At 43.5% G+C, this 17,888-nt stretch overlaps 2 protein-coding genes across 2 annotated transcripts in view; one reads left to right on the plus strand and one right to left on the minus strand.

Annotated features, from left to right (window-relative positions):
- Positions 1–531, minus strand: part of actr3b (actin related protein 3B) — an 8,924-nt gene extending 8,393 nt beyond the window's left edge. Inside the window, exon 1 of the mRNA XM_084340080.1 lies at positions 360–531. Coding sequence (XP_084196206.1) covers positions 360–403 — 44 coding nt within the window. The 5' untranslated portion in view covers positions 404–531. The remainder of the gene's footprint in view (positions 1–359) is intronic.
- Positions 532–4,321: 3,790 nt separating this feature from the next.
- On the plus strand, positions 4,322–12,586 carry LOC311249223 (apoptosis regulator Bcl-2-like). The gene is made up of 3 exons (XM_084340099.1): positions 4,322–5,193; positions 5,766–6,109; positions 10,705–12,586. Exons 1-3 carry the CDS (start codon positions 4,986–4,988, stop codon positions 10,831–10,833), a joined length of 681 nt encoding a protein of 226 aa, XP_084196225.1. The 5' UTR covers positions 4,322–4,985; the 3' UTR covers positions 10,834–12,586.
- The last annotated feature ends 5,302 nt before the right edge of the window (positions 12,587–17,888 follow it).

The raw sequence follows: 17,888 nt of genomic DNA on the forward strand, positions 1-17,888 counted from the left end.
GGTTCACAAGATGACGTCACTCTACTGTAAAAACACAACACCATATATGGACTCTGTCACCATGACGACATCTGTCATTTACACTGACCGTCAGATCAATCACTGATCAGGTGACCAGAGTGAGTGTTTGTGTGAGTGTGTGTGTGTTTATAGAAGTTAACACACACACACACACACACACACACACACACTCTCACACACACACACACACACACACACACACACACACACACACACAGGCCTACATGATGATGTTCACAAACACACTAACATGTCGCTACATATGACGTCACAGCCCTTCCACCCTGCGCACCATACATGCGTGCGTGCGTGTTTGTATGCGTGCGTGTGTTCCTCACCCGGTCCCGCAGTCTATCACGCACGGAGGCAGCTGCAGGGTCATGTTGCTCGGTCCGGCTCGGTCCGGCCCGCAGAGCAGAGCCGCCGGTGGTCGGTCGGTGGTCGGCTGCTGTGACCGGATCTGTGCAGCCCGGAGAGCGCGAGGCGGGGTGTGACGTATGATGGAGAGAGAGAGAGAGAGAGAGAGTGTGTGTGTGTGTGTGTGTGTGTGTGTGTGTGTGTGTGTGACAGAGCGTCCTCTCTCTCTCTCTCTCTCTGTCAGTGGTTCCGGGTCGGAGGGAAAGATGGAGAAAATAGAAACACATCTGACACGGCCCGGTAACCGGAGTGTGTGTGTGTGTGTGTGCTGCGTTCACGTGATGTCAGCTGCACCGTAAATACCTCTGCTCATCTCCGCCGCCTGGTGGTGAGAGCACGACACAACAACAACAACAATAACAACAAATAACCAACAAAAAACACATAGTGGACCACAGTGTGTGTGTGTGTGTGTGTGTGTGTGTGTGTGGACTGTAAACAAACTGTAGTTGTTTGTATGTTAGTTGTAAATACATTTACAGATAATAGATATATAATGTTTACTTTTGTTATGTTGTTTTTCATTTTGGGTTCAAAATAGTCATTCATAACAACAACAACAACAACAACAACAACAACAACAACAATTTTAATAATAGCAACAATAACAAGGAGGCAGAAACAGCTGAGGACAACAATAACATGTAAAAAGTTTGTGGAAATTAATTTGGGAGAAATTAATCAAATTTAAATGAATAAATAATCAAATTAAATAAAAACTAATCAATTCATGTCTCATTTTATATTTTTATTGATGGTTAAATGTTTTATCAGCACATTAATTCATTTATTGATTGATTTTAATTGACAGGTGTGTGACGTGGCAGCTCCTCTGTGTTAATGTGATATTTATACGACATCACTGGACTGTGTCATCAGACTGCAACACAAACACAGAACAACTTCTACACACATTTACACAACAACAATATTAATACTAATAACAATCCCCCTCTGATGAGTTCAGCACAGTACTGGAGTAAATGTACTTAGTTACTCTGATCTCTGATTGACAGGAGGATCCATAAAGATGACAACACCAACAGACTGTGTGTTTGTTGTTGTGACTGAGTGAAGCCAGCAGGTGGCAGCACGTGCACACACACACACACACACACACACACACACACACACACACACAATAATAAATAATAATATATTAATTATTATAAAAGTATTCAGTGAAGGAAAAACACGTCACCTCCACTGATACTGCAAAAATACTACTCAATGTTACTATGACTTTACTACTACTACTGCAATAATGTTTCTGCTACTACTGTTAAAAGTTTTACTGCTTATACTAAGAAAAAAACTAGTAATATTATTGATAATAACAATACTACATTTATATAATAATACTAATAATACTACAACAAATATTCATTCTGCTATTAGTGTACTATTACTCCTACTGATGCTGGTACTAATACTACTGGTACTGCCTACTAATATATAACTACAATATAACAACAGTAATGAGACTTCTGAACACTAATACTGATACTACAGGTACTACTAACACCACTAATACCACTGATACTTCAGGTACTACTAACACAACTAATACCACTGATACTACAGGTACTACTAACACAACTAATACCACTGATACTACAGGTACTACTAACACCACTAATACCACTGATACTACAGGTACTAACACAACTAATACCACTGATACTACAGGTACTACTAACACAACTAATACCACTGATACTACAGGTACTAACACAACTAATACCACTGATACTACAGGTACTACTAACACCACTAATACCACTGATACTACAGGTACTACTAACACAACTAATACCACTGATACTACAGGTATTAACACAACTAATACCACTGATACTACAGGTACTACTAACACAACTAATACCACTGATACTACAGGTACTACTAACACCACTAATACCACTGATACTACAGGTACTAACACAACTAATACCACTGATACTACAGGTACTACTAACACAACTAATACCACTGATACTACAGGTACTAACACCACTAATACCACTGATACTACAGGTACTACTAACACAACTAATACCACTGATACTACAGGTACTAACACAACTAATACCACTGATACTACAGGTACTAACACAACTAATACCACTGATACTACAGGTACTAACACAACTAATACCACTGATACTACAGGTACTAACACCACTAATACCACTGATACTACAGGTACTACTAACACAACTAATACCACTGATACTACAGGTACTAACACAACTAATACCACTGATACTACAGGTACTACTAACACCACTAATACCACTGATACTACAGGTACTACTAACACAACTAATACCACTGATACTACAGGTACTAACACCACTAATACCACTGATACTACAGGTACTACTAACACAACTAATACCACTGATACTACAGGTACTACTAACACAACTAATACCACTGATACTACAGGTACTACTAACACCACTAATACCACTGATACTACAGGTACTACTAACACAACTAATACCACTGATACTACAGGTACTAACACAACTAATACCACTGATACTACAGGTACTACTAACACAACTAATACCACTGATACTTCAGGTACTACTAACACAACTAATACCACTGATACTTCAGGTACTACTAACACAACTAATACCACTGATACTACAGGTACTAACACCACTAATACCACTGATACTACAGGTACTACTAACACAACTAATACCACTAATACTACAGGTACTAACACAACTAATACCACTGATACTTCAGGTACTACTAACACAACTAATACCACTGATACTTCAGGTACTACTAACACAACTAATACCACTGATACTTCAGGTACTACTAACACAACTAATACCACTGATACTACAGGTACTACTAACACAACTAATACCACTGATACTACAGGTACTAACACCACTAATACCACTGATACTACAGGTACTACTAACACAACTAATACCACTGATACTACAGGTACTAACACCACTAATACCACTGATACTACAGGTACTAACACCACTAATACCACTGATACTACAGGTACTACTAACACAACTAATACCACTAATACTACAGGTACTAACACAACTAATACCACTGATACTTCAGGTACTACTAACACAACTAATACCACTGATACTTCAGGTACTACTAACACAACTAATACCACTGATACTTCAGGTACTACTAACACAACTAATACCACTGATACTTCAGGTACTACTAACACAACTAATACCACTGATACTACAGGTACTACTAACACCACTAATACCACTGATACTTCAGGTACTACTAACACAACTAATACCACTGATACTACAGGTACTACTAACACCACTAATACCACTGATACTTCAGGTACTACTAACACCACTAATACCACTGATACTACAGGTACTAACACAACTAATACCACTGATACTACAGGTACTAACACAACTAATACCACTGATACTTCAGGTACTACTAACACAACTAATACCACTGATACTACAGGTACTACTAACACCACTAATACCACTGATACTACAGGTACTACTAACACAACTAATACCACTGATACTACAGGTACTAACACAACTAATACCACTGATACTACAGGTACTAACACCACTAATACCACTGATACTACAGGTACTACTAACACAACTAATACCACTGATACTACAGGTACTAACACAACTAATACCACTGATACTACAGGTACTACTAACACCACTAATACCACTGATACTACAGGTACTACTAACACCACTAATACCACTGATACTACAGGTACTACTACTAATCAACACAATGTTATTCTAACGTGCACGCGCACGTGCGCGCAGTTTGCAGTGAAAGCTTGGATGAGAGTGACGCAGAAGGAAGTGACCGCTCATATACTGAGCCGAACGGAGCCGAACGGAGCCGAACGGAGCCGGAACATTTCCAGATAAAGTACAATACGAAACCTTCATCATCATCATCATCATCATCACCATCATCATTGTCTGAACGGGTTAATTTGGACGTTTTCTGAATGGAGTCTGGTGGGGAGAGCATGGCTGAGGGGAATCCCGACGAGGGGGCGTGACCACCGCGTGTGTGTGTGTGTGTGTGAGCGCGCGCGCACCACGTGCAGTGTCAGTGTGGACTACACACGGAGCTGACGGTTTCTCCGCCGCCGCTCAGCTGCTGACTCCCGGCCTCTCTGGGTGTCCTGTCGGGTGTTGGTCGGCCTCGCGCCTCCGTGTCCTCGGGGTCTGCATCATGTGGAGCTGAAGGCTCCATCAGGACGAGCCGATAATCGATAGAGCTGCTGAACACCTGATCGATCAGGAGTCCAGCTCTGGAGGAGGATCAACTCAGATCGGACTTTTATCACTTCCGGAGGATTTTACCAACAGTTTGACTATTGATCACTCTTCAGATGACGTCACAGCACAGCTGATGAGTGGTTACACTACGGATGCTGACCTTGATAGCAGTATCGTGACGTCAGCAGGTGTCGGAGGATCAGTAATGTGTGACAGCGGTGTGTGTGTGTGTCCGTGAGCATGGCCACCGCCTACACCAGCCGGGACATCGTGGAGGACTTCCTCCGCTACAAGCTGCTCAACAGCGGCCTGCGGGCTGAGAGCGTCCCGCCGCCGCTCCGGCCGGCCGGAGCTCAGCGCAGACACGCCGCAGCAGCGTCAGCGTCGACGTCATCACGGAGATCTGAGCCACACATGACGTCAAATCAAGGAGTCCTTCCTGTAGAAGGTGAGGAAGTGTTGCCTTGGCAACAGCTGATGTTCACGCCCACCTGTCTTTGTCTAGAAGTTGATTATGTCATCAAAGGAATTAAATTACTGCAAGTACTACTGCAAGTACTACTACTACTGCAAGTACTACTGCAAGTACTACAAGTAATACTACTACTACTGCTGCAAGTACTACAAGTACTACTGTAAGTACTACTGCAAGTACTACAAGTACTACTTCTACTACTACTACTATTACTTCAAGTACTACAAGTACTACTACAAGTACTACTGCAAGTACTACAAGTACTACTGCAAGTACTACTACTACTATTGCAAGTACTACAAGTACTACTGCAAGTACTAAAAGTACTACTACTACTACTACTGCAAGTACTACTACTACTACTACTACAAGCACTACTAGTACTACTACAAGTACTACAAGTCACTGCTCACCTCCGTCTGTCCCCGTATGATGATGTCACTGCTCCTGGTATAATGTGACATCATCATAATAAGGGGGTGGGGTCAGGTGACATCACCGATCTTCCTCCCACTGTTATGACATCATCACCCGTCTCCTCACAGGTGCCCGCTTGGCCCCGCCCCGGCTGCAGGTCGTCCTGCGGGGTGCCAGTGACGAGCTGGAGCGTCGTTACCGTGGCGACCTGGCAGCCCACGTGTCGGTGCTGTTGCTGTGCGACGGCGGCAGAGCGGAGCGACGGCGAGGCCTCGCGGCGGTCAGGGAGGAGCTGTTCAGAGACGGGGTGAACTGGGGACGGATCGTGGCCATGATGGAGCTGGGCGGAGCTCTGTGCACCGAGGTGGTCCGGAGGGGCGGAGCCTGGCGGGCGGATGACATCAGCGGGTGGATGGAGGAGAGCCTGGACTCAGCGCCGCTCCAGGGATGGATCGAAGACAACGGAGGATGGGTAGATACCAACAGAACTGATCCTTCCTCGTGTCCTAGCTCGTCTTGTTCCTGTCTCCTTCCTTTCCTCATCGTTAAGCTGATTTAAATTATTTTCAGACTGTCGCCGCGGCAACACATTCTTTGCTGAGTTAGCAAAACGCTGATCATCGTTTCCTTCTTCCTAATTAATCGTTGCATGTTTTTATTGTTAGTTTGTCTCCACACTGTCCACACTCCGCTGTGTGAGGTAAAGAAGTTTTAAGTTAGTCGACACTAACAACAACAACAACAACAACAACACAGTGAAAACTGAGCACGTGATCATTTACATTTAAATTAAAACTGATCTGAGGACTGATACAAATACTGTGAGGGTTCATAGACGAGGAGAAGGTGGACTTCAACCAACAACCATAATGTGTGTGTGTGTGTGTGTGCGTGTGTGTGTGTGTGTGTGGTTCTGCACTGCAGACAGAAAAAAGTATTTTGGTTCAAATGCAAATTATATGCAAAGTGCAGAAAATCCCTAAAACTCACACAGAAGCTGTGTGAACGTGAACGTGCGTACGTGCGTGTGTGTGTGTGTGTGTGCAGAGCGACAGGTATGCAGACAGACTGAGAATCATCTCATGATGAATACGCTGCTTCGTCGCTGTGGGCGTCTCAGTTATGAGTCGTTATAAAACATTTCAGTTGTTCACTGGTCCATTCAAAACTTCCACTGAAAAAACAGGCTTTAAAGCTTCCTGCAAACTAACTGCATGAGCCTGATATTCCAGAGAAGCTTCCTGTTACTTACATTCAGAAACCTCATATTTAAAACCAGCTGTCAGATAACTGGTGCATTAAAAACTTCCATTAAAAACCTCATATTTTAAACTAACTGCCTGTTGACTGGAGAGACACAGAGACCCCTGAACACATCGGAGAGAAGCTTTCACTTTCTATTTATATTCTCTCCTGTGGCTGTGGTTTCCTTCAGTTTTATCTACTGCCTGATAAGATGCGTGTGTGTGTGTGTGTGTGTGTGTGTGTGTGTGTGTGTGTGTGTGTGGTATTACCTAGAAAAGTCTTTCCAGGTAATCAGTGTGGTTGAGTTTCCGTCTCAGGCTTAAGATCAGCCGAAAGACAATTTCTGTAGAAACTCTGTTCAAATAACAGCTAAATACCTAAAAGTACCTAAATAACACCACACGCACACACACATGCACGCACACATGCACACACACACAAACACACACAGTTGACCTGGCATGTGGGCATGTTTTTATTTTCAGTTTATTTTCAAAGGGAGTCTGGCAGAGACGGGCTGCTGGTTCCTCTCTTTTCAGAGCTGAGCAGCACGCTAACACCGCAGCAGGTGAAGCTGTGTGTGTGTGTGTGTGTGTGTGTGTGTGTGGAGCTCTACGAATGCAGGCAGTGGTGAGCCGAGCTGCTTTCTCAGAATTCAGTAACAAAATTTTCCACTGAGACGTTCAGATAGAGGCGTGTGTGTGTGTGTGTGTGTGTGTGTACTGTGTGTAAAGACTGCAGTGGTGGAAAGTAACTAAGTACATTTACTATTATTACTATGGAGTATTTACATTTTATGTGTCTTTATACTTTTGCTGCTCTCAGAGCTGATGACACTTTATAATAACCCTCATTAATAAACGTTAAACTTTATTAGTTGAACATCAAAATGATTCATAAATCATTAAAGAACATTATTTGAAACATTTCACTGTTTAAATAACTTTAAAAAACTTCTCAAGTTTAATTGATTGACAGTTTAAGGTCCTCCATAGGAAATAATAAGTCTCAGAGACTTTGTTTTCTGCATTTAGATAATGCTAACTAGAATGGCACTCAGTAGAGTGCATACCTCCGCCAAGGCCCAACAGTTTCCCTGATCCACATCAAATTATACTCACTCATACACATAAAGAGCTTATTCTCATCAAGAGCTTTTTCCTGGAGAAATGTTGATGGACCGACCAACCAACCAAGTAACCATCCAACTAACCAACTAACCAACCAAGTAACCATCCAACTAACCAACTAACCAACCAAGTAACCATCCAACTAACCAACCAAGTAACCATCCAACTAACCAACTAACCAACCATCCAACTAACAAACCAACCAACCAACCAACCAACTAACCAACCAAGTAACCAAGCAACCATCCAACTAACCATCCAACCAGGTAACTAACCAACCAACCAACCAAGTAACCAACCAAGTAACCATCCAACTAACCAACCAACCAACCAACCAACCAAGCAACCAAGCAAACAACCATCCAACTAACCATCAACCAGGTAACTAACCAACCAGCCAAGTGACTAACCAAACAAGTAACCATCCAACTAACCAAGTAACTAACCAAACAAGTAACTACCCAACTAACCAAGTAACCATCCAACTAACCAACCAACCAAGTAACTAACCAACCAACCAAGTAACTAACCAACCAACCAACCATCCAACTAACCAACCAACCAACCAAGTTACTAACCAACCAGTCAACCAACCAACCAACCAACCAACCAAGCAACCATCCAACTAACCATCCAACCAGGTAACTAACCAACCAATCAACCAACCATCCAACTAACTAACCAACCAACCAACCAACCATCCAACTAACCAACAAAGTAACTAAACAACCAACCAACCAACCAACTAACCAATCAAGTAACCACCCAACTAACTAACCAACAAATCAAACCAACTTAATATAACTGGTCTTTAATAACTCAGCAGTCTGTTTCTGTTCTCTCTGTTATTAGTTTAATTAATTCTTCTGATCAGTGTTTCTGTTTTATTTCCTCTGAGCCGGTAAAACTGAACAGTGTGGTCATTTCACACACACACACACACACACACACACACACACACACACACACACAGTTTCCTTGGTGTGACTCATGTTTTCTGAGAAGTGTGACTCAGGCTGATGTTGAACTTCAGATCTGCTCCTGTTTCTCAGAACGTCGTCCTCACTTTACATAGAAATGTCCTCAAAGTCTCTCTGACCGGCCGGAGACCAGAGTCCAGTTCAGTCAGGACCGACAAGTGAATGATGAAGTTCACCACAGTGCATTGTGGGATAATGAGTCAGGAAATCTGAGGCTCTACAGGGAAGTCTGCTCTGAGCAGCAGCAAGATGGCTGGTTCACTTCAAATGTTCTGAGTCTGCTTCAGTTATTATGTCCACTCTCACACCAACACATACAGACACACACAGACACACACCAACACACACAGACACACACAGACACACACCAACACACTGCGGGCTGCCCCTCACTGTACAAACACATCATGGAGGAGACTCATCAGTCAAACTCAAAGACAGGCGAGTGCGAGGAAACGTCCTGGAGACGGGTTCTCCCCTAATCATCATATCACTGTTCCACATCAACACACACACACACACACACACACACACACAGCATGCAGGGAAAGAACCCAACAGTTCCTCGTCAACACTTGAATGATCTCACTGTGCTGAGCTGTTGCTCTTGTTCAGTCGACACTGTCACACTTTGTCCTTCATTAATAAAACTTTAAGTTTAACTTTAAAACATGTTTACTGATCGATTATTAATCATCTATCAGCACTAATGATGAACCTGTTCACAGAACGTTAACCAAAGCCTGATGAGTTTCTTATAATTGTTTATGATCAGTGTTGTTTCTTCCTAAATGTAATGTATTACATATTACTAGTTACTATCAGTTACTTTACAATAACACAGTGTTCACAAGGCCCAGTCCTGAGCGCAGCAGCCTGGGATCCATATTTAGCTCAACTAAAGGCAAAAGCCAGTAAAATAATGTTTACAAAACTGTTAATGAGTGAATAAAAATGTATTGACCGTCGATCTGATAGCAGCAAAAAGCAGTTAACTGTTAATAAATACACAATAAAATATGTTTCAATCTTAATAAAACAACAAAAAAGGCTTAATAATGACGTAATCAGTAAGTTAAACTCTGTAAATGTGTTTGTATGCTTTGGCTACAGCTGTGCTTATAAAGGTTTTATCATTTGTAATTGATCATCTAACACGTGTTTATTATGTTAAGTTACTGCTGCTGAAAACATTTCCTGTGATGCTGCTTCATAATAAAAGCTTTTAAATGGCTAAATACCAGGGGGCTTTTATTGTGAGGAAGTAACAGGAAATGAAACGTGTTTGTAACTGAATTAGCGAAGCTGCTTTGTTAACGGCGATTCTGTGGGATCGAGACAAGAGTCACTGGTTTAAGACTAAGAATGTGAATCCCTGCACCCAGTCGAACCGGGCCGGCAGGCGTGATGGACGAAGTGCAGTGAAACAGGACGATTACACTTGAGATGAAATAACAAAGTGGTGAAAACAACATGAAGATACTTTTAAATGTATTAAATTAAAGGGAGACACATGATACTTTTTCTTTTCCTTCCCTTCAGAGTTTAATGTTCTTCATAACAGACCCCAGGAGTTTATCCAGCCTGCGTTTGGGAGCCACTTTTATTGAAGATGATAAGTTTGTTTCAGCGTCTCGTCTTCTCAGGACGAAGACAACAAGCTGATCATGTTTGTTTCCTGTCCCTCTCTCTCTCTCGCTCGCATTTCCCAGGATGCCTTTGTGGAGTTGTACGGCGGGTCCAGACCTCCAGTCAGCTCCTGGTCCCTGAGGACGGTGTTTGGACTGGCTGTACTGGGAGCTGCTGGGATCACACTGGGAGCCCTGTTCACGCAGAGATAAAAGCCTCGGCTGCAGTTCCTCTAACAGCCACCAGATGCTGCTGTGACCAAACCGACTGGAATGCAGCTGTTGTAGAAGGGCTCGGCCGACGTGTCGCCACCAAACAGGAACTGCTGTAACTCCACTGTACTTGATCTGATTGATTCAGTCATAGCGCCACCTCGTGGCAGCAGGAAATAAAATATGTCTTTGTGTCTTACAACAGCCCCCGAGGCTAATTCACCAACACATATAATTCAGTGCACATATCTATCGCACCTAGATCTACACAAACTTCTCCTGGTGCTACTACCTCAACCCAACAGGAAGTCAGCCATTTTGAATTCTTCTCTTCACCTTTTTTTACTGTTTTATTTTGACAAATTCCTCTCACAGATTTAACTTGAGCGACTTCTAGTTTTCACGGCCAGTCTGAACACCTTTGTGAGGAAAAGTTATTAGGAGCTCGAGTTTTTGTTGAGCGGCGCGACCGTGGCAGCACGGCGAAGGTCGATGACTCGCCATAAAACAGGAGGTTGTTGCCACTCCGCTGTCCGTGGTCCGATCTGCACCAAACTTCACACGTTTGGTTTTTATTGATTGTGTAGCCCAATCTCAACCTTTATGAAGTGCTTTTGGGGAGATTTAAAAAATATATAGATATCATTAATCACAATATGGCCTAAAAATAAAGCAATATTATTTCAGGCCATTTGCCCAGACCTCACCTGTGTCAGCTGCAGTCTGTGGATGTTTCACCTGCTGGTAGGTAAAATGATGGATTCTGGAAGAAGAGATCCAGAACAGAACCCTGAGGAACAACACGGAGCACGAGGGGAAGAGAGAACCGATCCAGAACCACGTCCCACATTTAAAACTGAAAACTCATAAAACTCTTTGACTGTTTGAGTCGGCGACTGATGTTTGTGTCCAGAGGTCACAGTCATGAAGACGTTCCTCGCTGATCTTCTGTAAAAGAGTTCTTCTACAGAACATTTGAACATTTGAACATACTGCATATATTTTCTTCTTCATAAACATTGTAGCATAAACTGCAGTTGAGTTATCATTTATTTTAAAGCACTTTGTTATTTTTCAGGTTTCTAATTAAAGGTTAACGTGACTGAGCTGAAATGTAGCAGATGAGATACAGTTTGTTTAACGGGCAGATTAAAGTGTCTTTAGAAGTTATTATAATAAAAATCTGACCACTGGGAGGCGCTGAAGTAGAAGCTTTAACTCTGCACCAATCAAAATATATCATGTACCATATACCATGGGGTCCAGAGCCTTCAGCCGCTCTGCCCCCCGCCTCTGGAACTCCCTCCCCCCGACATCAGGAACATTAACTCTCTATCCATCTTCAAATCCCGTCTAAAAACCTACCTCTTCAAACTCTCATACTCACTTTAAAGTTGTCTTCCACCCTGCAGTTTTCTGATTTTATTTTGTTTTTATTGCACTTATATGTGTCCTTTGCTTTTTTAAATAACTGTTTATATGTTGTGTAAGGCGACCTTGAGTGCCCTGAAAGGCGCCATAAATAAAATGTATTATTATTATTATTATTATTATCAAAACTACATCAGTTTTGTCTGCTTATGATTAAACTCCACAGCGCCCCCTGCAGGCTGAACATTATCGCACAGTTGTGATTCTGACAGAGCTGACCGGTCTATCAGATGTGTAACGGTATCTGCCTGTATGTTTTCAGTATCATGCAGAAAAAGACGCTTGGGATGATTTATGATTCTTAATTTCCAGCAAGGTTAAGTTTCAGTGAAATGTTTTACTTATTGACAATAAAAGTTAATTGTTAAACTGTAAAATATCCTGCAGCCTCTGTTACAGATCTTTGTGTTTGATCACTGGCAAAAATATGTGCATATCAACAGATATCTATGATATATATCATGCTGCCCTGTTAACAAACAGAAGGTTTTACAGCAAATTCTCACAGTAAGCTACTGCAATTATGCTTTTGCAATGCTTGATGGATAATTATTTCGACTATTACAGTAAGCTGCTGTGAATTAGTATTTAACTGACCCACAAAAAAGGAAAAACAGTAAATTACAAAAAAAATACTAATGTTGGGGACAGCAACATGCAGTAATTTAAAGGCCGTACAAGTGGTCCAACAAGGTACACAAGGAAGATGAGTAACAAGATGAACCCGAGGAACATGAGGAACACCAGAAACATGAGGAAGATGAGGAACACAAGGATCACAAGGAAGACAAGTAACACGATGAACCTGAGGAACATGAGGAAGACAAATAACACGATGACCCGAGGAACATGATGAACACCAGGAACATGAGGAAGACGAGGGACATGAGGATCACAAGGAAGACGAGTAACACGAGGGAGATGAGGAACACAAGGAACATGAGCAGCTCCACCTGCTGTCCCAAACAACACATTACAACCACAACCACTGTTTCACCGACTCATCGAATATCACAGTGTCGCTGAGTTAACTGGAAGGCAGTACTTAAACTCTACAGTACTGGAAGTGACTACACTGTCAAAATATCACTGTGATGTCACACAGTAGCAGCAGTAGTAGTAGTAGCAGTAGGAGCAGTAGCAGTAGCAGTAACCCAGGGTGACTCTACCGGGGGTTAGGGTTAGGGTTAGGGTTACTGCGACATAACGTTAACGTTACTTGGCTAACTGTTCAGCACAGCTGCCTGCACGACTCAGCAGCTGTCAAACAGGCTGAGCTGCTAACCAGCCGGTTTGTTTACTCACGTCACGCGAGTCTGTACATGTTGTTCCAAACAAACTGTTAGCTACGTTAGTTGATCTTCTGTTTTAGTCCAGACAAGCAGCACCGGGCTATCCGCTAAAGGAAAGTATTCCTCAAAATGGCAAAATGATGTTGTGTGTGTGATGTCAGAATGTGTATGTGTGTAGAGGAATCACTTCCTCCAACTTTCAAATTAAAACATTACTTTTGGCTCCAACATTTTCGATTTCAAGATGTATTGGAGTTGTATCTATAGGCTACAATTCAATTTCTACCTCATAGGCTACTACTAGAAGCCCTGCAATCAGGGGCGGACTTACCATTAGGCAAAACTAGGCGGTTGCCTAGGGCCCCACGTTCCTGAGGGCCCCATAAAAATCCTCATACACTTATGGTTAATACAGTTATTACTTATTTGCGCACATTAATTATGTTTTTGATTAAATTCCTCTCGCTAAAATGCCAGCAGAATGCTAATCGTATTATGTGTGTGTCAGTCCCCCCCTTCAGTCTCCACTACATTGGATCAGTCCATCTTACTGCACATGTGCAGAACAGATCCAGGAAGACAGCAGCAAAACGAAAACAAATGGCGCGAAGTGGCGAGAGAAGAAGAGGAGAGTATAGGCAGCGGCTAGTAGCAGCAGCAGCAGTGGCAGCAGTAGCAGCAGCAGCAGCGGCAGCAGCAGCAGCAGCAGCAGAAGCGGCAGCAGCAGTAGCAGTGGCAGCAGTAGCAGCAGCAGCAGCAGCAGCAGTAGCAGCAGCAGCAACAGTAGCAGTGGCAGCAGCAGCAGCAGCAGCAGAAGCGGCAGCAGTAGCAGTGGCAGCAGCAGCAGCAGCAGCAGCAGTAGCAGCAGCAGCAGTAGCAGCAGCAGCAGCAGTAGCAGCAGCAGCAGCAGCAGAAGCGGCAGCAGCAGCAGCAGCAGTAGCAGCAGCAGCAGCAGCAGTAGCAGTAGCAGTAGCAGTGGCAGCAGCAGCAGCAGCAGCAGCAGTAGCAGCAGCAGCAGTAGCAGCAGCAGCAGCAGCAGTAGCGGCAGCAGCAGCAGTAGCAGCAGCAGCAGCAGCAGCAGCAGCAGTAGTGGCAGCAGCAGTAGCGGCAGTAGCAGCAGCAGCAGCATCAGTAGTGGCAGCAGCAGCAGCAGCAGCAGTAGCAGCAGCAGAAGCGGCAGCAGCAGTAGCAGTGGCAGCAGCAGCAGCAGTAGCAGCAGTAGCAGTAGCAGTAGCAGCAGCAGCAACAGTAGCAGTGGCAGCAGCAGCAGCAGCAGCAGTAGTGGCAGCAGCAGCAGCAGCAGCAGTAGCAGCAGCAGCAGCAGAAGCGGCAGCAGCAGTAGTGGCAGCAGCAGTAGCAGCAGCAGCAGCAGCAGTAGCAGCAGAAGCGGCAGCAGCAGTAGCAGTGGCAGCAGCAGCAGCAGTAGCAGCAGTAGCAGCAGCAGCAGCAGCAGTAGTGGCAGCAGCAGTAGCGGCAGTAGCAGCAGCAGCAGTAGCAGCAGCAGCAGCAGCAGCAGTAGCGGCAGTAGCAGCAGCAGCAGCAGCAGCAGCAGTAGTGGCAGCAGCAGTAGCGGCAGTAGCAGCAGCAGCAGTAGCAGCAGCAGCAACAGCAGCAGTAGCGGCAGTAGCAGCAGCAGCAGCAGCAGCAGCAGTAGTGGCAGCAGCAGTAGCAGCAGTAGCAGCAGCAGCAGTAGTAGCAGCAGCAGCAGCAGCAGTAGCAGCAGCAGTAATGGCAGCAGCAGTAGCAGTAGCAGCAGCAGCAGTAGTGGCAGCAGCAGCAGCAGCAGTAGCAGCAGCAGCAGCAGCAGCAGCAGCAGCAGCAGTAGTGGCAGCAGCAGCAGCAGTAGCAGTAGCAGCAGCAGCAGTAGTGGCAGCAGCAGTAGCAGCAGCAGCAGCAGCAGTAGCAGCAGCAGCAGCAGTAGTAGCGGCAATGGCAGCAGCAGTAGCAGCAGTAGCAGCAGCAGCAGCAGCAGCAGCAGTAGCAGCAGCAGCAGCAGCAGCAGTAGCAGCAGTAGTAGCGGCAGTAGCAGCAGCAGCAGCAGCAGCAGTAGCGGCAGTAGCAGCAGCAGCAGCAGCAGCAGCAGTAGCAGCAGCAGCAGCAGCAGCAGTAGCAGTAGCAGCAGCAGCAGTAATGGCAGCAGCAGTAGCAGCAGCAGCAGCAATGGCAGCAGCAGTAGCAGCAGCAGCAGCAGCAGCAGCAGTAGCGGCAGTAGCAGTGGCAGCAGTAGCAGCAGCAGTAGCAGCAGCAGCAGCAGCAGATAACTGATACCTGACAGCTGATAACACTGGCCATTCATGACAAAATGTAGGTGAAATGAGCGAGTTTGCGGCAGATAATTCCTATGTAGAAGCTCCATTGCCGTGGCCCCGGTGCGCTGCGGTCATGATCGGCTGGATCTAAATAACGTCCAAAGGACTCCGAGCTGCACTACAATTGTCTGTGGGAGTATACCAGCATACTTACGCCTATAAATATGGTCCAGGTGTCAAATAACCGGAGTTCCCCTTTGAGGAAGTTATTAACAACTACTACCCCCAAGATGGAGATACACTGTTAAATTTTAGGAACTGTATTCAAATCTAAATGAAATTAAAATTAACTTGTTCAGGATACAGTGTTTCAATGGGCCACATGCCAAGGCTCTTTTAATGATCAATAGCTGGGATAGATAACTCTAAAAGGTAAAATATGACATTTCTAAAGTGATATGGGTCAAAATCTTGATCAAAGATGTAAAGCCAGTGATTTATACAACTGCATTCAATGTTCAGACCTTAAAGCTCTGACTCAGCTGCTGGGACTTCACTTGTAAAATAGATTATAAAAATGACCCACGCTACATTTTTTACATCTGCAGCAATGTCAGTTCAAAATGTTATCAATTGATGCGTGTCCCTGAATACATGTTTTGTAGTCAGAGCTAACAGAGAGGAAACTTTTTCTATCTTGCTAGGTGTTGACGTAACTGTCTGTGTCTTCCTGTTTCCGTTCCGTGACGAGCTGAAATCCATGCAGGATGCAATCATTGTATCCTGCATGGATGTTGCACTGTATCCTTAACAACTTCATTTTAATTTCATTTAGATTTGAAAACGGTTCCTAAAATTGAACAGTGTGTCTCCATCTTGGGGGTTGATCTGAAAATGGTGATGATGAATGAGTATTTGTAATTAATGAAAACATTGGTTATTCACTGGGTTGTTGCAAATGTGTGTGATAATCTCTGGACACGAGGGACCTGAATTTAAAGAGAATGATGAATATAAACTTTATTCAGGGAGCACTTCATGATGAGGCGCACATGTCATGGAGGACGAATGTGTGGATGTCCAGTGGAAAGGGGGCGTTATGTCCCATTCACTCCAACAAGATGAAGCAGCTGTGGTGTCGTTGTTGTAAAGGTGAGCCCAAAACTATTGTTTTCATGATATGTGAGGTAGGAAAGATGTATTGATGTGAACTAATATCGGCAAATGTACAAATTATAGTGTGACTAGAGATAACAGTTTTTTTAATAGCGATCATGAGTGTATGTAGTTTATTATATGCCCCCCATTATTGTTGTAAGAACCTGCATTTGATCTTGTTTAGATGGCAAAAGCCCTGATAAAGGCTTTCCCAGCCGTCCCTGACATGACCTTTTATATGTAAATATTAGCATGCTAGCTCAATAGCTTCCAGGTCATGTGATCAATTGACTCAAAATCATGTTGGGATCATGTAACTACACTGGCTGCATGAGATACGCCTCTTGTTTTTAGGTTTTACATCTTTTCATATGTTTTTTACATCTGTTCATAATTTTTTATTAATTTTTAGGCTATATGTAAATATTACATGATAACTACTTTTCACTGTGGTCTAAATGTGTCAATCATAACTTTTTATTTGTTTAACGATGCCACTGTTATGACTGAGGTGAGAGTCAGAGCGACTGAGCAGATTTCAGCCCTTGGAAGTCATTTATTGAACAAGAATTGCCTACAAAGTAGATTTATATAAAGACACTGTCATTTATAAATCACACAATCCCTGAATTTAAGAAATTGAACTTCTGAATTAACAGTCCAAACGTTCTCACAGCTACATATACAGGCTACACATGGGGAGGACAAGCAGCAAAGGTTTCTTATAATCTTTATTTACTGATGTGTTTATATGTGTAATTATATACAGTATATCAACCACACAAAATATGTCTGTTAACAGATTAAACCTTCATTGCACATGAGATTCATATAATCTAACATTAAATATAACCAATACACAGAAAATAAGAATTGTCGACTGAACGTAGTCCTAACTAAGAGTTTGTAGTCCTAACTAAGAGCC

The sequence above is a fragment of the Pagrus pagrus genome (assembly GCF_965226575.1).
Source record: "Pagrus pagrus genome assembly, chromosome: 20".
Taxonomy (NCBI): domain Eukaryota; kingdom Metazoa; phylum Chordata; class Actinopteri; order Spariformes; family Sparidae; genus Pagrus; species Pagrus pagrus.